The sequence below is a fragment of the Histomonas meleagridis genome (genome assembly GCF_020186115.1).
Source record: "Histomonas meleagridis strain 2922-C6/04-10x chromosome Unknown contig_7, whole genome shotgun sequence".
In the NCBI taxonomy this organism is placed as follows: domain Eukaryota; phylum Parabasalia; order Tritrichomonadida; family Dientamoebidae; genus Histomonas; species Histomonas meleagridis.
In genome coordinates, this window is record NW_027150911.1 from 148,204 (window position 1) to 168,990 (window position 20,787).

General features: G+C 26.9%; 4 protein-coding genes across 4 annotated transcripts; 3 read left to right on the forward strand and 1 right to left on the reverse strand.

Annotated features, from left to right (window-relative positions):
* Positions 1-322: 322 nt before the first annotated feature.
* Positions 323-1,363, forward strand: GO595_008740 (Secretory carrier-associated membrane protein 1; the record flags this gene model as incomplete). Its single annotated transcript, XM_067922348.1, has 1 exon — positions 323-1,363. The coding sequence occupies one exon, from the start codon at positions 323-325 to the stop codon at positions 1,361-1,363; it is 1,041 nt and encodes a 346-aa protein (XP_067771101.1).
* Positions 1,364-8,144: 6,781 nt separating this feature from the next.
* On the forward strand, positions 8,145-9,212 carry GO595_008741 (uncharacterized protein; the record flags this gene model as incomplete). The annotated part of the gene is made up of 1 exon (XM_067922349.1): positions 8,145-9,212. The coding sequence occupies one exon, from the start codon at positions 8,145-8,147 to the stop codon at positions 9,210-9,212; it is 1,068 nt and encodes a 355-aa protein (XP_067771102.1).
* Positions 9,213-11,935: 2,723 nt separating this feature from the next.
* GO595_008742 (uncharacterized protein) lies at positions 11,936-13,669 on the reverse strand (the record flags this gene model as incomplete). The annotated part of the gene is made up of 1 exon (XM_067922350.1): positions 11,936-13,669. The coding sequence occupies one exon, from the start codon at positions 13,667-13,669 to the stop codon at positions 11,936-11,938; it is 1,734 nt and encodes a 577-aa protein (XP_067771103.1).
* Positions 13,670-16,617: 2,948 nt separating this feature from the next.
* On the forward strand, positions 16,618-17,949 carry GO595_008743 (RhoGEF domain containing protein; the record flags this gene model as incomplete). The annotated part of the gene is made up of 1 exon (XM_067922351.1): positions 16,618-17,949. One exon carries the CDS (start codon positions 16,618-16,620, stop codon positions 17,947-17,949), a length of 1,332 nt encoding a protein of 443 aa, XP_067771104.1.
* Between the last annotated feature and the right edge of the window lie 2,838 nt (positions 17,950-20,787).

The following is a 20,787-nucleotide window of genomic DNA, read 5'->3' on the forward strand; positions in this document are numbered from 1 at the left end:
GATTAAAGTCATTTAATATGTGAAAACTACTTGTTTCTCAACAGCAATGATTTACTTTCTAATCAAGCATTTCTTAATTTTTTCATCATTATTTTTCATTATGAATCAACTAGAAACTTTTGTCAAAGCGTATTAAAACTTAACGTTTTAATTTACTTATTTAGTACGTAGCCGAAATTAAACAAGTTCCGATTTCAGAATCGTTGTTTATCATTAAAAAACCTGTAAGATAAAAACCAATGACTTTTCATTCAACTTTTGCACTTTTTCAATCGATATCAACTGAAAACCGATACAATTCACAAAAAAGTGGCAGACAAAAATGACCGAGAATCCGTTCGACAATTATAACAACGATAATCCTTTTGCTGCCGACGAATATGGAGCACCGGCCGACAATCCATTTGCCCAACCAGCATACTCACAAACAACAACAACAACTACCACCCATAAAGATGATTCTGATTCATCCTCTTCATCCTCTTCATCCTCTTCTTCTCATAAATATAACTACACTCCATCAATGCCAACAACATCTTCTTCATCTGGTTCACAGTTCAAAGATCCCGTTACTGGTGTTCCAATAACTGATGATGATCTTCGTCGACGCGAAGAAATGCTTGCTCGCAGAGAACGTGAAATTGAAGCTCTTGAAAATCGAGTGTCATCTGGTGATATTCCAAAAGTTCAAACTCGCAAAAATTTCCCACCACTTCTTAAATGGTGGGCATATCATCCCGATGAAGATCTTCCTGAAAAATCAGTTACCATTGCAAAGCAAATATTTTATGTCTACTTAGCTACAGTTGCTGTTTATCTTATCAATTGTATCGGATGTTTCTGTTGCCTTGCATCAGCTGAACACACATCATCACCAGCCACAAAGATTGTTCTTTCACTTCTTTTCCTTATTATTTTCTGCCCGATTTCATTTGAAGTTTCATATTTCGTTCTTTATGATGCACTAGCTCGAGGTAAAGCACTTCGTTTCTTCTGCTTCATGGCAACATACATCATTTGGTGCGGCATTTTGGTATTCAATCTCATTGGTATTGATGATTCAGGATCAGTTGGTTATATCCAAATGATTAATCTCTTTGGTGGTCCAGCAGGAGTTGCGATCATAGCCCTCATTTTCTGCATTTTAGGTACACTTGATGTTGCTGCAATGGTGTTCACATTCATCAGACTCTTCAGGTATTACAAATCAGAAGGACTCGAAAAGAAGGCATATGGAGAAGCTGCAGTTATTGCTGCCGAAAAAGCAAAGGAAAACAAGGATACAATCATCGACGTGGCAAAAGAAAACCCTGAATTCGTAGCAAACGCTGCTGCTACTGCAACAACTTATGCCTATGAATAATAAAATCAATCATGATGAGTAAAACAACAAACTGATTAATTTAGGATTTTACATCAAAACTGTTGATAACGATCAAAACGAATTCAATGCTTTGAGTGGTTAAACGTTTGACAAACGTTTAAACTTTTTTTAAATGAAAATATCTCATTTTATAATCATTTAATATTCCTTAACATAAATTGTTTAGAATGAATATACAATATATAATATTATATTAAAATTAAAAGTCTTTTTATTTTCACTTTTTTCAGATTAAATTTTTTTCGAAATTTTATGGGAAATAGCTTGAAGTCGCCAATATTGTTTATCTTTGTTTTTCTCCCTCCAATTCTCAATTTTAAAACAAAATTTCTATTGCTTGACAATTTTCATGAAAATATATAATAAGAGGGACATACATGTTTTATTCCATATGCAAATTGGTAGAGTTCATATTAATAATATATTTTACAATATTAAACCAATAAAAGATCAAAACTTGAACACACAATGTGTATCATAAAATAAATTATTTTATTGATATATCAATGATAACTTTAGCATTTAATTAAAAGTGTAGCACATTTCTGGAACTTTACATTGGTGATTCATTATTTCATAATTTATTACAAATGAATGTACAAAATCAGTGAAACCAGGAAACCTCAAGTCGCATAAAAATGATGCAAGAAAGGATTCAAAACCGATTACATAAAATATAGAAAAAATGTCATAACGATCGTTTTTTATACAATTCATAAAAATAACAACTGGCTTTTACCAAAAAATTTATTCATTTTTTGGTATTAAATATTTAAATTAATCTTCTTAATTAAATATTAATTACCTATTTTTTTAAAATAATGATTGGGTTTTCATTAATCATAGTTTAAACACTAAAGTAAATGAAGTCTGGAATCAATTCGTTTATGAACCATAATCAACAATTAATTGTATATTTTTAAAAACCTTTTTCTTCTATCTTTTTACGAATCAGAACAATAAACAGGTCATCATAAACATTATTAATTTTTATGAATGAAAAATAAAAATTATTGCTTTTTTGTTTATTAAAGTTTGGAATCACTTTTTTTAATTTGCTTCACATTTATCATGAATTAAATTGGTAATTTCCATGTGACCTTTTTTAGTAGCATATATAAGTGCATTCCAATTTATTTTAAATAATTTCCAAATATTATTTTGATATTTTATTTTATAATAATAAACTTTTAATATGAACAATTAACAGCACATTTAGCATCAATATCAATTCCTTCTTGTTCAAGAAGTAATTTGGCTATTTCTATGCGATTATATGCAGCTGCACAAATGAGTGCTGTTCGAAATATTTAAAATAATTTCCAAATAACACTTTGAAATTTTAAAATACTAAAATAAACATAAAACAAAATAAGGAAATATCTTTAACATTGATATCGATTCCTTCTTTTTTAAGAAGTAATTCAACAATTTGATTTTTCCCTTTTTTAGATGCTATAATAAGTATTGTTTGAAAAAATTTCAATAAATTCCAAATATTATTTTGAAATTTTAAGTAATTAAAACAAATATTAAATAAAACATAAAAAATATTTTTAGCATTAACATCAATTCCTTCTTGTTCAAGAAGTAAATTTACAACTTCTGTGTAACCAAATAAAAATGCGATCATTAATGGGGTATAAAATAATCAAAATTAACGCCAAGTTATTCAAATAAAGTTTAAATTATCAAAATAAAAATAATCTGCATTTATATCAATATCTTTTTGTTCCAAAAGTAATTTCATTATCTCTATATTATTATTTCTAGCTGCTATATAAAATGCTGTTTTAAGTTTTTAAGTTAAATTATTCTAAATTATTGAAATAAATGTTTTTATTAAATTATTATAATAAATATTAAGTATGAAAAATTAATATAAATTTACATAAATAAACATCATATTATTAAAATAAATATGATATAGTTAAAGTAAATAGTTTTTGCATTAACATCAATTCCTTCTTGTTCAAGAAGTAATTTAACCATTTCTAAATTATCATTCTTAACTGCAATATGTAATGGAGTTTGGAATTATTCAAATAAATACCAAATCATTAGAAGAAATATAAAACAATTAAAAGAAATATAAAATTTTGAAAATAAAGTTTAAAACAAATAATTAAATTTTAAATTATTAAAATGAATATAAAATTAACAAAATAGATGTCAAATTATTAGAATAAATTCCAAATAAATTTAGTAAACATTAAGTTCATAAAACAATTATCAAATCAATTAAACAAATTCCAAAACATTCAATCAAACTTTAAATGAATAAAATGAATTCTAAACACTGAAAATAAATACCAAATCATTGGAATAAACATAAAATTATTAAAATGAATGTCAAATATTTAAAAGAAATACCTTTTTCGTTAACATCAATTTCTTCATGTTCTAAAAGTAATTTAACAATTTCTATGTTATCATATTTAACTGCTAAATGAAATGGTGATTGAAATTAATAAAATAATTCCCAAATAATGAAAATAATTTCCAAATATGGTAAAGAAATATAAAATTCAAATAATAAATTACAAATCACTAAAGCAAACTTTAAATTGTTAAAACAATTTTCAAATCATAAATATAAACAAAAAATTATGAATACAAATTTTTAAAATATGCAAATAAAATCTAAATCATTATGTTAAACATGAAAATATTAATATAAATTTCCAATTGTTTAAAGAAATTTTTAAATTATGTTTTTAAATAAATATCAAACTAGTAAAATAAAAATTCATTGCATTAATATTAATATTGTTTTGTGCTAAAAGTAATTTCACGATTTCAATGTTATTATTTTTAACTGCAATGTGAAGAGGTGTTTTAAATATATTAAATAAACTCCAAATCATTCGAATAAATTTCAAACTTGTTTAATAAATATAAAATTATTTAAGCAAACTATAAATACTTAAAATAAATTGAAAATTATAAAAACATATTCTAAATACATAAAACATATATAAAATAGTGAAAACAAACTTTAAAAATATTAAATAAATTACAAATTAACAAAAGAAATCCAAAATTATAAAAATTAACATCAAATTCATGAAAAAAAATTTGAAATCATTAAAATATATACCAAATCTTGAAAATAAACATAAAATTAATCAAATAAATGCCAAATTGTCTAAGCAAATATAAAATATTCAAAATATATTTCAAATTATTGGAATAAATTGGAAATTATACAAATAAATCTTAAATTTTTAAAACGAATTACAAACTATTAAAATAATCCCAAAACTATTAAAATTAATTCCAAACTAATAAAATAAATTTTAAGTTATTAATACAAACAATATTATATTAAAACAAATTTTAAATTATTAGAATATATATAAAATTAAATATAGAAATTGTTTTTGCATTAATATTAATTTCTTCATGCTCTAAAAGTAATTTGACTATTTCTATATTATTGTTCTTAACTGCTAAATGTAGTGGTGTTTCAAATTAAGAAAACAAATTCCAAATGATCAAAATGGATATAAAATCAATAAAACAAACATAAAATCATCCAAACAAACTTTAAATTATTCAAACAAACCCAAAATAATTCAAATAAATATTAAATTATACAAATAGATATAAAATTATTTGAATATATTTCAAATTGGTGAAACAAATATCAAATATTCAAAATAAATCTCAAATCTTTAAAATAAACAGTAAATTTGCAAAATAAACATTAAATTATAAAAATAAATCGGAAGAGATTAAATTAAATATAAAATTGGTCAAACCAACGTCAAATTATAAATGTAAATATCAAATTATAAAAATAAATATCAAATTATAAAAGTAAATTTCAAATTATAAAAGTAAATATCAAATTGTCAAAATAAACATTAATTTGATTAGAAAAACCCAAAAACATTTGAAAAAAATTCAAATTATAAAAATATATATCAAATTTTAAATAACAACATTAAATATGTAATATGAATAGTAAACAATAAAAACAAACATTTGATGCATTAATATTGATTTCAGGATATTTTAATAGTAATTTAACCATTTTAATATTGTTGTGTTGAACTGCCAAATGAAGCGGTGTTTTAAATGTGTGTATAAAATACCAAATCATATAAATTAATTTCAAATTTTTGTAATAAACATAAAATTATTATAATAAATTTTAAAAATTTGAAACAAATTCCAAATTTTTATAACAAATTTCAAATCATTAAAATTAATTCCAAAACATTAAAACATATAACAAATTGTTAAAATTAATATAAAAACAAAAAAATAAACATTTATTGGGTTAATATCAATACCTTTTTGAGCTAAAAGAATTTTAACGATTTCAATTCTATTATGTTCAACTGCCAAATGAAGTGCTGTTTCAAATTATGCATATAAGTTTTATTTTATGATAACGAATTTCAAGCATTTAAAGTAAATTATTTTAAATCATTAAAATGAAGATTTTCTTCATTAAAATTTGCTCCTTTTTTTAAAAGCAATTCAACCAATTCTGTGTAACCATTTTTAGATGCAAACATAAGTGCTGTATTAAATAATTCAAATAACTTCCAAATATTGTTTCAAAATATCAAATCAAATATTTAAAATTTAAACAACATAATTAAACATCTGTTGCATTAATATCAATTCCTTCTTGTTCTAAAAGATATATAATAAGTTCAACATTTCCATGTCCAATAGCAAACTCCAAAATATTTTTTGGAATTTGATTATTTATAAGAAAATGTTTAACAAGATACAAATTACCAGTTATAGCAGATTCATTAATAATAGAATCATTAATTTTCACTTCTTTTTCTTCTAAATATGATAAAATTTCAAAATTACTACTATCAACACAAAAATATCTCAGATCATTTATATTAGTTGTTGGAGTTTCAGATTTAAATCTGCTATACATAGAAGATATTCCAAAGCCTCCAAAATTTGTTTGATTTTGAAATCTATTTCCAAAAAAAGAAGAACTACCAAATGGCGATTTACAAGAATTACCATCAGAACTTTGCTGATTGGTTTCATCCAATTTTTCTAATTTATTATCATAAATATATTTAAAGATATCATTATGATGAAACTTAATTGCTGTTTCATATGCACCTTCAAATGATGAATGATTTAGTTCACATAAATGAATAATTTCTTCATTTCCACCTGCAACTGCATATTTACCTGTGAAAAATAATCTAGCGTCATTCATAAGTAAATATTTAAAACATTTAACTGATCCAAAAAATGCTGCATAATCAATTAATGAAACATTATTTTGATTAATAAAGTCACATCTTTCATATATTGATGGTGCAATTTGTTGCTTAAAATCAAAATTATCATGCGATGATATTTCTTGAAGTTTTTCAATATCATCATTCCGAATTATTTTCGCAATTTCATTTGAATTAACTCCTTCTTTAATTAATTTCTTATGAAGCTCGAAATTGTTTTTTGAGATTTCTTTATAATTACCTAAAAATTTATTCTCAAATGGATTTTTAAAACCAAAGCCAGTGAATATATCATTGAATTCTTTTTCTGTTTTATAATGTGCAAAATATTTCGATTTAATATTTTTTAGTAATGCTTGCATCAATTAAATTTTGTTCAATCATTTTCTCAATTAAATAATATGATTCTTGTGTTTTATTTTTAATGATACATTTAACGAAAATATCAATGATTTTGATGTTTTTGTCAATTTCTTCTTCTCTCTTTTGAAGTTGGAGTAAATAATTCAAATATTTATCAAATAAAGATTTTTGAGAACAAAATGAAGAAAAAACTAAATTGCATATAACAGTATTAAATGAATATGGGAAAGTTAAATCGAATAATTTCATTGTTTGTTGAATTGAAGTTTCAATATTTTCTTCAGTTAAATTAAATATGATTTTGTCAAGTGAAGTTAGTAATTCCATGTAATTAGATTTGCTTACCTTATTTAAAGAATTTTCTTGATTTGTAATCTCTTGTTTCGACATAAAACAATATGGTGAGAACAACGGTTTTCATATTCAAAATTGAATTAATTCGAACGACCAACTTTTTTTGATAAATTGAATTGCAATTAGCAATCAACATGTTGATTAAGTATTCAAATTTGAAAAGTGTTCTAGAATACCGCTAAATTTCATCATATGATATGAAAGAGAGAGAGAAATTCCAATGGTTTGAAACAAAAGTAAAAATGGTCTTTGAATAAGATAAAACGGCTTCTTGTTTTTGTTCAACAGCAAATTTATGGTAAACACAAAGAAAGATCTCAAAATTTCACCCTTCTCAGATATTTTCCTGGTTACAATTTAAAAATGCATTACCTGATATGTTCATCACTTTAATATAAAAAAAAATATTTATAATAAAAATACTTTTAACAACAAAATTAAGTAACATCATGAACAATGTTAATAATTTTTTGAACCTTTTCAAGTTCTAATTGTGACTTTGGTTCAGTAAAACGACCGTTAACCAACGGGACTTTTGAGCATGCTCAATTTGAAGCACAAAAAAGACGTTAAATCACCTCATTTAAATCGATTAAATTTTTGTGAACCTTATTTTTTCGGTTTTATTTTGATTCTTTAACTTAATTTCAGTGAAAGTTAACGAACTCTTTGGTGATTCTATGAAAATAAAAATACCGCTAATTTTTGAAAGAGAATACATTTTGCCAATTAACTTTTCAAGTGAATTGAACGCAAATCGATTTAAATCATTAAAGCTTTCAAATATCGAGTCTGAAAAGTTTAGGGCAATGCTCAACCTGACAATTACATTACTTTCTCTTTCAAACAACTACGCTCGTTCTCCGCTTGTAGCATCATCAACGCGCTCAAATACTATATTTAGCCACTCAAGGTTCACAAATTTTGTTTCTCCATTATTCCTTTCAAAAATTCTTGGTGCCAATTTGTTAATGAAGAATATTTTCGTTGCTAACGCCGAAAATTGTGTTTCCTTACCGACACAATCTGCAAGTGGAACACTTTCTGAAAGTTGTTATCAAGCATCACTATACACCATTTCAAGTGGCTTTGAATACACATACTACTACGACTTCGCAAGTACAGAAGTTACAATCACGGATTCTGTCTTTCAAAATTGCGTTGCTTCTAACGGAGGTTTATCTGTGATTCATGGTACTTCTGTTTCATTCCACATGAGCAACTGTACAGCCATTAGCTGTGGCCCTTCATTTTGTATATTCACAAATCCATTCAACAATTCTTATGTTAAGTCATCCATTTTTGTCAACTGTGGAAACACAGGAAACTCAATTTTCTCACTTGATCAAGGACGTTTTAGCTTTAGTGATGTTATTTTTGTGGTCAACAACACCCAAAAGCCAACTTGTATATCAATAACTAATTCAATTGTTTCAATCAACTTTACAGTATTCAACCAAACTGCTTCAGGCATTACCGTTGTATCATCTTCAAGTTCCATGGAGTTCATTTTATCAAATTGTGATTTCATGAGCAATTCCAAAATCTCACTTAGAAGTTATACAATCGCAATGTTATCTTCTTGCTGCTTCACCAGTAGCACAGAGAATGTTATTGATACTGATGCAAGTTCAAAATACTCATTAGATAATGTCAATTTCAACGAGTCATGTCCAATCAACAACGCAACAGCTTCGCTCTCACAGGAGAAACAGGCATATGCAATCGTTACTATTGTAGTTTTCATTTTTTGCTTCGCAGCACTTTTCATTACATTAATTGCTTTAGTGTTCTGCAAAGTCGGAAGCGACGAAACACCGAAGTATGGACAGTTACATGACGAAGGTGATGATGAAACCTCTGGTGAGGAAAATTAATATGTCATACATAAAAAACATGTTCATATTTTGGGGCACCCCATTCTTTTCTGTATAAATTAATCGTTATGTTCCAAAAATGAAACTTGTTAATAGTTCCATCAAAAACTATATTAACTGAGAGTCATAGCTTTTTTACATGATTATGATGTTAAATTGTTTAAAACATGAAAGAACACAATTTGAAAATTGGGTTAATTTGAAGAAGAAAAAAGACATTTTATTTATTCGAAATAATTTAAATCTCAGATTGTATGAATCTGTTTTTGCTTTATCAACTAAGCAATGTGTTGATTATTTGATTTGTATTAAATAAATACAAAAATTATAGAGACAGTTATTTATTAATTCATTAATTGATTTTTAGGTACAGATCTGAAATAAGCGATAGCAAACGAGACAATATTAAATACGCATTGATATAGCAGCCGTGGTGCAAACACGCTCCACATCATTAAGTGGTAAGAGCTAAACAAAATGAAAGCAAACAAACAAAGCAAGTCCAACGTTCTATATGTAATCAACAGCATATAATTTTCCACAAAAACATTTGCAATTATATCACACAAGAAAGTATTCAAGAACACCAAAACAGGCGAAATTATATAATTATAAGAACCAAACACAAATCCCGCGTCTATATTCAAAGAAGAAAGAGTACATTGATGTCCCATTGCAAAAAATCCACAAAGAGCAAAAAAGTGAACGAATTCAGTTAATTTTCTTGATTTAAGTATCATCCAAACATATAAAACAAAAGGAATAATATATTTATCACCAATTAATCTTATTAATCCGAAATTATACTTCGATTCAATATGAAAATATGGCATCCAAACTCTCATATGAGAATCTTCACGAGCCATTCCAAAGAATCCAATAATTCTTGGAACAAAAGATAATGAAATTATTCCGGAAAAAAATTGCACAATTAAATTCTCTGCAAATATGAAAGAATCACTAAGTAATGATAATGAATGAATAATTGGTAAAATCGATTTTGGCCTTGGTAATAAGAATAATGATAAACAAACTAAAATAGTTCCAAATATCATTGGTATCATGTCAATACTTGCAGTTTTCTTTTTGTAATAATTTAATGTTTCATTCATGTCTTCTAACATAATGTTATCTTGTTCTAATAACTTTTGGAATTGTTTATAATTATATTCTTTAGCTAACTCGGGTTCATAAGGAAAGAAATCAGTAATAACACTTCCGACATTTGTAATTGGAATTGGAAACTCAAAAAGTAATGAAATCGTTGGGCAAATATCGATTTGATTTATTGTGGAATTTATCTTTTGAGTAAATATATCTTTTGGAGAATAGCCAAAAAGAAAAGAAGATGTTTCACTATATGATGCGCCTCCATGTGAACCATCATCAGTCATTCCATGATCACTCATTATAATTAATAAGTCATCTTTATTAAGCATCTTCATAATCTTCTCAATAAAGATATCATATTCTTCAATTCGTTGTTTGATTTCATTCGATGTGAAACTTAACACATGAGAAATATGATCAATACCAAGAAAATGTGAAATTATTAATGACGAATCATTACGGATTAATAAATTTGGTAACGTTTCATATATTTTGTTATCAGCTGTATCGAAATCATGTACATCAAATGATGGAACTGTATATTGGAATCGTATTAAATCCCCAAATAATGAAAGCCATGTTTCATCACCAATTACTGTAACATTTCCTGTGTCGGAAAAAGGTATAAGAAAGGAATCTGTTGACGCTCGATGTGTAGTATCAAAGTTGTTACTGATTTCTATAAAAACTGGAAGGGTTCCTGTGCAAATACTTTTAATCCGTTGTAATGTGGCGGTTGGGGGATCGGAATATGTATGATAAAAAAGAGAATGATTGGAATAATTTAATGTGCGATGAAGATACATTGATGCATAATCATATCGAAGCCCATCAAGTATCATAAAAATTAATCGATTAAATTTAGGTGAATTATGAAATTTAGGAATTTCATAATTATGTATTCCAATTTCATGTCTGATATATAGAAACCCTTTAAGGAAGAATAATATCCCCGTTATTTGAAGGATTGATATAATGAAGATTTTTTTATTCAGGATTGTGTGAAGTGAACAGAGACTCTGAAATTTTCTGGAAATAAATTTCGCCAAAAACCAAATTTTCTTGCGTTTTATTTAAGATATCTTAGAGAAAATCATATAAACCAACACCCTATTAGCAAAAGAAAAAGTTTGCATATCCAAATATCCAAAAATTTTATGAAATTTTGATGATTGTTTATTTGGGAAAACTGGTTCAATCTAACAACTTTCGGTATCATTTGTGTTTAAAAGTGCACTTTGCTTTTGGTTCAACGTGGCTCGTCAATAAAATATTTTTCTTCATCGAGTAAATCTGTTAATTATATAATTTTTCTTGAGTCACTCTTGTTTTGATCTTTTATTAGTTAAATCTAAAATTATGTTATGAAAGGTGTCAATTTTTGAAACATTAATTTATATATAAATTCATCTAATTCTGTATTAAAAATCTTATGATAATTTGTATTTACTAAATTTTAAGTTTGCTGTGCTTTATATTTAATGAAAAAAATTATCATAAATGATAATAGTTAAATAAAGTCAATAAAAGGGAAATTTTTGATGAATATCTTTTTGTAATTCCAATTCATGTAAATTCAACATAAGCATATTTTTATTTATTATCATACATCTTTACAAACATCTATTTTGTAAGTCGAGTCTTATTCTTATCATCAAGTTCTTAAATTCGTCCTCATCTATATCTCCTACGTCAATTCCATAAAATGCACCGACTTGTTCCACAACGTATTGCATTAGTTCTTCTTTTTCTCCTCTCATTTTTGCCTTTTCTTTTTCTCTTTCCGCATGAAGTCTCGTTTCCACCGCGAGTACTTTCGCGACGGCTTCATTATGTGCGGCAGTTCTTTCTCTTCCGATCATTTCGTTATATGTTTGAACTTTTCTTTCTGCGATTTCCACTGCGACTTTCAGTTGTGTATTTGCATCATTCAATGCTTGATTTCGTTTTTCGCTTACTGAAAGTGCATCTGCGATTTGCTTCGATACTTTTTCAAGTTGAATTATTTTCTCTTTCATTTTTTGGACTGTTTCGTCGTTACTATTTTCTTTTATTAAGAATTCATTTGATTGTTTTTGTAATTCATTTTTATATTCTTTTAATAAATGTTTTATTCGTTTTTTATATTTTTGGATGACATAATTTTCATGTTCTTTACACTTAGTATATGAATCTTGTAAAACTTGGATTTTAGTATTAAATGATTTCTCCATTTGTTTCATTTGAAGAGAATTTTGTATATTATTTTGTTGTATTTGTGTTTCAAGTTGTTGAATTTTATTACATTTTTCTTTTATGTTATTTTGTAAGTTTTGTATTTCTTTCACATTTTGTGCCTTTCGTTTATCTTCAAGGAATTTAACTTCGACTTTTAATGTATCATTTTGTTTCTTTAAATCGTTATTCGTTAATTCTAATTGTTTAATTTTGTTATTATAATCAATTTCATGATTATTAAATGTTATTGATTGTTGTTGTGATTCAGTTAATGCTTCTGTTAACTCAATGTTTGAAGCTTTAGTTTTTTCATATTTTTTGATTATTGTTTTAATTTTCGTTGGAACTTCTTCAAGTTTTGTACAGCCAAAACTATGAACTAAATCCATAAATTCTTCTTTTTTACTTAATGAATTTAGGCAACGATTCAGTTGTTGATTAAGATAATTATTTATTATTAATAATGATGAGATAAATGCATCACTACGTTCATCATGATAAATAAGTTTTTCGAGAATTTGACGACGATTTTCATATGAAAACAAATAAAGCGGATGCGATTTAATATCAATTGATTCTTCAATGATCTTGAAATCAAGTGACTTTTCAGTCATTAAATGAATAAATGATTCATTTAATGTACCAAACGATTTTTCGTTTATTTGATATTCTTTTAAAATTAACTTCTTAAGTTCGCTAATGATTTGGATAAATATTTCGTTTGTATTATTTTGTATTTGTTGCGCTTTTTGGGTTTCGGATTTAAATAATGCAAATTCGTTTTGAAGTTTCGCATATTCCGAGTTTTGTTCTTCAATTGTTTTGTCCGCAAATTGAAGAAGTTGTTCGACTTTTTGGAGATCAACATAACGAAAAGATGTTAACAATTCGCTCCATTGTTTTTGAAGGGTTTTGTTGTGGAAATTAACTTTGAGATCTTTAAGAGTAAATGTGGAACCACTTTTGGTTCTCATTTTGTTGATCTTGGATTTAAGTTGTTGATTCTCTCGTGAATAATCAGTAAGAGAAGATTCTGACCTACATGCTAAAGAATAGGTTGATTGTATTAAGGATATTAATCGTGTGCGTTGATTTGTAAGATTTTTTATTTCTTTTTGTTGCTGAGTCATTTGGATATTGAGAGTATCTATTGATTTCTTAAGATTTTCGTTTTCAGATTTTAATGATTTCCAAGCAGATTCGCCTTCAACATGTGAAGCATGAGCAACATTTAGTTGAGTTTTTAAAAGTTCACAATCTTCTTGTAATGAGTGAACTGTTGATTTTAGTCTTTCATTTTCAATTGAAAGTTCTTTTATTCTTTCATTTGCTTTATTACTTATTTCTTTCAATTCTTTGTATTTTGAATGATATCTTTTTGCTGCATGAATATATTTGTGTTCTTCAGATTTTGGTGACTTGGGGCTGGTTGGACTTCCAGAATATCTGCTAAAAGACATGCAAAGCAGTTTCCCTTTTTTCTGGTTGACAGGAAAAGTGACAAAAAGGCGCGTTTTTTTATTTTGTCTTTGTCACTTTTTCTCTATGAAGTAAAGTATCGAATACTCAAGACGATATTAAATTTTAAACAAATTTCGCAAAAAAAAAAGCAAATTGAAAAAAAATCTTCAAAAGCATCTTTTAATAAAACATTCTTAAATAAAATAACATTACTTTAACATATATTAAATATATGAATGAAAATTTGTATACCGAAAAGTTAAAACACTTCGTTTAAATATCATTTTATTTCGGGTAAGAAAATCTGAATGATCTTTCAATACCGTTTTTCGTCATTTGGGGTTTTGATATTGCAATAACATATTAGCAATTTCTGTGTGTCCATTTTTAGTTGCACGTATAAGTGCTGTTTCAAAAAATTCAAATAATTTCCAAATATTATTTCCAAACAAATAATTATTAAAATAAATTGAAATTCAAAGATATAAATATTTTCAGCATTAATATCGATTCCTTTGTGGTCAAGAAGTAATTTCACTATTTCTGAATAACCATATCTTGATCCTAACATAAGTGCTGTCCAAAATATTTTAAATAATTTCCAGATATTATTTTTATATACTAAATTATTAAAATAAATAATAAATAAAACAAACAAAAATTTTTAGCATTAACATCAATTCCTTTATGTTGGAGAAGTAGTTGAACTATTATTACATAATCTTTTTCAGTTGCAAACATAAGTGCTGTTTGAAATAATTTAAATAATTTCCAAATATTATTTTGAAATATAAAATTATTAAAATAAATAATAAATAAAACAAAAAAATATCTTTAGCATTAACATCAATTCCTTCTTGTTCAAGAAGTAATTTAACAATTTCTGCATTACCTTTTTTTGAAGCTTTTATAAGAATTGTTTCATATAGCATAAAAGAATTCTAATACTGAGTATAAAAATCCTTATCATTAACATTAAATACTTTTTTCTCGAGTAAATACCGTATGAATTAGATATTATTTGAGCTCAACAATGAAAAAAAGAAAGTTCTTGGATATTTATTTCCATTAAGAAAATATTTTCCAATTTTAATATTTAGCATAGAATATGTTTCCAATTTTTGCGGCTTCGTTAATAATAAGTGTATCTACTTCCATTCCATCATTTTCCAAAAGTGATAAAATCTCATAGTTATCATATTGAAGACAAAATCTTCCAATGTAAGTTAAATTACTGATTTCTTCAATTTTGTTTTCATAAAGATAATGAAAAGCTTCATTCCGATGAAAATGGATTGCTGTTTCATATGTATCTTTAAACGATGAATGGTTTTGTTCACACAAGTGAATTATCTCTAAATTTCCACCTGCAATTGCATATATACTTGTGTCATTTACATTTGCATTGTTCATAAGTAAATATTTAAAACATTTAATAGATCCAAAAAATGCTGCATAATCAATTAATGTAACATATTCTTCATTAATAAAATCACATCTTTCATAAAGTGATGGGTTAATTATTTGATTAAAATCAAAATTTGTTTGTGATGATATTTATTGAAGTTTTTCTATTTCATCATTTCGAATTATTTTTGCTATTTCATTTGGATTAACTCCTTCTTCAACATATTTCTTATGAAGTTCCCAATCATTTTCTTCAAAATTTTGTATTTCATCTCTAAAATTACTATTTATTTTATTATATTTTATTAAATTAAATGTTTCATTAGATAAAAATTGTGCAAAATAAATCGAATTTTTTCTTTTAAGAATGCTTTTATTAACTAAATTATCTTCATACATCTTCATTAAAATATAATCAGATTCTCGTGAGGTTAATGATAGAATGAATTGTGTTAGTACATTGAGAATTCTATCAAAACTTTGATCAAAAATTTCTTCTTCTTTTTTATCGATTAGCTTCAAATAATCTAAATATATATTAATGTTTTTCCTTTGTGATATGAAAGACGCATATATTAATCGGCAAACCATTAGATGCCATGAATATGGAAAACTTTCAATAAATAATTTCATTGTTGATTCATAAATTTCTTGAATATTATGTTCAATGAAAAAATATTTTGCTCAATTTGTTGTAAGTTTTGTATACATTCTTTATATGATATTGTATCTTGGCTTTCTTCCATTTCTTCATTTTGCTTTAAATTTGCTTCGACATTATGACTAAAAGTGTTACCCATGTGTAAAAAAATGAAATGTCAAAAAAACGTTCGACGCTGAAATTTTCAACTAATATTGTGGCGCACATTCAAATTTATTTTACGACATTCATTGTGCAGAATTATTGTTCGAACACTTTTTTTAGCATTATATTATTTGTTTAATGTAAAAAATCATAATATATTATGAATGTAACCCTCAATATTATCAATTTATTCATATGATCTTGAAAATGATATGTAAAAATCAAAATAATTTGACAATTATATCACCATTCGATAATTTTTTTAATCTTAATGCTCAAACCAGTCGTAGTGATGGCATTTTGATATCGATAATTAACAAATACATTGCTTACATGTATGCTAAATACTGAAATTTTAATTTCGACATTGTTATCGGTGAATTGAAAAGTGTCGGGGAACGTTTAATGGCCCTTTCAATTTTTGAGGCATTTGAGAAGAGACATTTTTCGAAATCAATGAACTCGGCATCTGTCTTCCTCAACATTCCGTACCCGCCCAAGACTATGGACTGGCAACCAAAGCGCTCTCAAGTTGTTTCCGAAATAATTTCATCTGAAAGGCAGTACGTCCAACACTTATATCATTTCATATACGAATTTCGTGTCGCTCTAGCCAGTGTTTCAAAACAAGGTCTCATCAAGAATATCCCTGATACCACTGAAGATCTTTTTATGAAGATTGCACCAATTTACAAAATCAATTTGGCCTTTTTAACAATTCTCGAATCTTCTATCAAACCAGAGATTTTCCAATCAAAGATAGGCTATTGCTTCAACAGCTATGCAACAATATTTAAGATATATACTGATTATGCAACTGGTTTTAATGAAGGTGTATCCGCTCTTGAAAAGCAATTCCAAGAAGACCCTCACCTTGGCCCAGCCATTGAATCTTGCCAATCAAATGTAGGTATTACACTTCTCGAACTTCTTCGATGCCCAATTGAAAGAATCACCAGATACCGACTTCTTCTTCTCCAACTTCTTCGTGTTACTCCACGTGAACACAGCGACAGAGCCGATTGTGTTGCAGCTTATATCCAACTCAGCCCAATGGCATCTCCATTCAAATCTCTCATCATTAAACAAGGTGAATCAACACTCAAAGCTCTCGATTCCAAGTATCCTGGACTCAGTCTTCCCAACAAAGATCGCTTTTTAATGTTTGATTCAACCATGAAATGTTTCACAGGAACAAATGTCGAAACTTGTAAACTTTGGCTCTTTAATGACTGTGCAATGGTATCTATTCCCGCATCAGCTTCACCAGTATTATTCCCCATCAAGAACATCAAAGCTCGACATGTTGATGTTCCATCACCATATGAAAATGGGGCCGATTTTCTCACTTCAATCGATAGCTTCAGAGTTGTCTTTGACTCCGCAAAGAGAAAAGAAGCCTTCATTGAGACCTGCAACAACATCCGCATTGATCGTTCGATGGACGATACGACCGATAAGGAGGAACCGTTAGCACCTGTTTGGACATCACTGAGTGATGTTGTCGATTGCATGCTTTGCGGAAGAGGTTTTGGCCTTGTAACAAAGCGAATCCACTGCAACTTCTGCAGGAAGTGCTTCTGCAAGAGATGCATTACCGATGTGGACATCAAAGGCGGAAGATTCAGAATATGTAAATCTTGCAAAGAAAGTGGATTGGGAAGCGAAGCATTGCCACATATGCTCATCGACTACTCTAAGAGTGGTGTTTTCGAGTTCCAAAGAAACAGTCAGTAAACATATTTCCGAAAATTCATTTTTATGAATATTTTCACGGTATTGGATATGAAATGTGAAAAATGAAAATTAAAATTTTTTCTTCATTATGAATATCTGTAACATGTTTTGTCTTTCACAGATTGAGTTATTGCATAAGCAAGTGCTGTACTATATGATATGAATATTTTCCACATATTATTTTGAATTTTTAACATTTACTCGTGTAAAAAGTTAAATATATCAGCAACTATGGCAGACACGAATTGCGTAAAAGTGATATTAATGTCAGCGTTCCAACGAACGATTGAAATCCCTCTAAACCCACTTTTTGAGATAAGTGCATACAAAAATCAGCTGATCTTAAACGATCAAATTCCATTCATTCTAATTCATCACGTGATTCCCAACGATAGAATCAAATGAATGAAAATTCATCGGATTTATATTCAAATACTGAGGTGTTTGGGAAACCTTTCTGCAACCACTTTATATGGAAATTATTGTTTATAAATAAATTATTAAAAAATTAAAATCTTTTTCATTGTTTCATATGTACCAATATGAAATATTGAATGTATTAAAAACATTTTCTACCAATATATTTATTTTATACAAATATAATTAACGAATATTCAATAATATTTCTCTTGTTTCTCTCGCATCTTCACTTACAGATTCATCATCTGATTCTATTGCATCTTTCAGTACTTTTTGTATTGATTTAGAGTTTAATTTGCTCATTACGATTCTTCCATAGCAACTTGCCATGCTTTTCAATAGTTTACAGAACGAATGTAACGTATTTCTATCGAAGCACTTTTCATCTGTAAACCTTTTAATTAACCGAAGGAAATCGTTTAGAGCCAAACCACAGAATTGTTTATCGTCTAATGAAACACCAATAATTGTATCCATTCCTAAAAGCATTGCCTCGAAATATTTAAGGTTGTCATCTACGTTTAATGAGATTGAGTTCTTTAAAAGTTGGAAATATATATTTCTCGGCTCAACTTCAATATATTCCTTTGGCAGATGAAATATAATGTCTGACAATCCCTGAATTACATTTAATAAAACATCATTTTGTACATTTACATCGTGTGATATTTCGATTAATAATCTAAAGACAGGTTGGAAATATTGAATAATATTTCCTTTAAACTCAGTAAATAAAAATGTCAAAGTACGAATTGCGTTATTAATAATTTGTGGGTTTCCAGACTTAATCATTTCGAACAATATTATCATTAATTGCTCGATATAAGGCATACTCTTTTCTTTGGTTGCGATAATTAATGAAGATATAGTTGAAAGACATTCTTCATATAAAACAGATTTACCACTTTTAATTATGTTTATAATAATCTCTAATATATTAACACCTTGTTGAAACTCATAAACATGTAAATCATTATAACGATTTGCTATAGCTGCGATCACATCCAAAATCGAATTATGAATTTCATAAGAAATCGAATTGTTATTTAACAATGGAATAATTATATTAATTAAATGATCAAATATTCCTAATGATTGAGTTGGTGTATAAGATAATAAAAACGCTAATGATGTAAAACTTGAAGAAGCTATACATGTATTAAATGCATCATTTCTTTGTAATAAATCAAATAAACATTTCGTTAATGGTTGGAACAATGTTAATACAAATGAATCAATGTAATTACTTTGTACCATTGTATTAATTATATCACAAAACGTTGATATTATTAATGGGTTTCTATTTTTAATCACTTCGAATAAATTAATTACATTCATAAATTCTTCTGGTTTTCCAATTAATAAATGTAAATGTTTTATACATTGTTGTATTAATATTAACCCTAATGTACATATAATATCATTTTGATTTATCGCGTATTGAAAGATTTGTGGTATTAATGATTCAACAAATTCATATAATTCATTTCCATAATTTTCATGTATAATTGACTTTAATGATATCAAAAAAGTCGAATGATCTTTCCAATTCTGTGATTTTATAATTTTTTCCATTAATTGACGTGTTTGCTCAAGTATTATATCTGGTGATGCATAAGAAAATGATGTATAACATCTTGATGCCATTGTATATAATTCATTTTCATCAAATGTCGGTATTTCTTCCGGAATTGTATTCATTATTTGATATAAAATTGGTGTTAATGTTTGCGATGCAATTTCTATTATTCCGCGGAATTCATTTCCATTGTTTCGATGTATGGAATGTTCAAAATATGCTGCTTCGCCCCAAAATAAAATTGCTTGCATTTGTTGATTAATGTTTCCATGTAAAAGTATTGAGCGAGTGATCGAAAATATATATTCAATATATTCATCAATAAATGTAGTGTAAATATTTCGAAAGATTATTGAAAGAGAATTAATAAGAGATGTAAATATTGTTTGATTCTCTGTTAAAATACGGATTTCTATAAGATGAAGTATCAATGAAACTTGTTCTTTCGTACTTGTTAATTCAGGTAATGTGTAAATTAATGTGGAAAAACATTTGGACACTTCTTCAGCTAAGGATATGTTGACCATATTGTTGGAAAATATTTGGCAAATATGTCCAAATAAATCAAATAGAATTTGAGTGATTTCATTTGTTGGAAATCCGCTAATAAGAACTTGTGAAATGGTATTAAATGCTCCACAATGGGCTTCAATCGTATACTTGTCTGAAATGGCAAGCTCTAAAAGTGAAGGAAATATGGATATCCAATTTGGCCCTTCGATTTGTAACAAAAGATCAATACAATGTGCAGATTGTTGGCGAATGGATTGATCTTGGAACATAATACCACGAAAAACACCAGACTTCAATTTTTCACGCTCTTCATTATAAAGTGGATC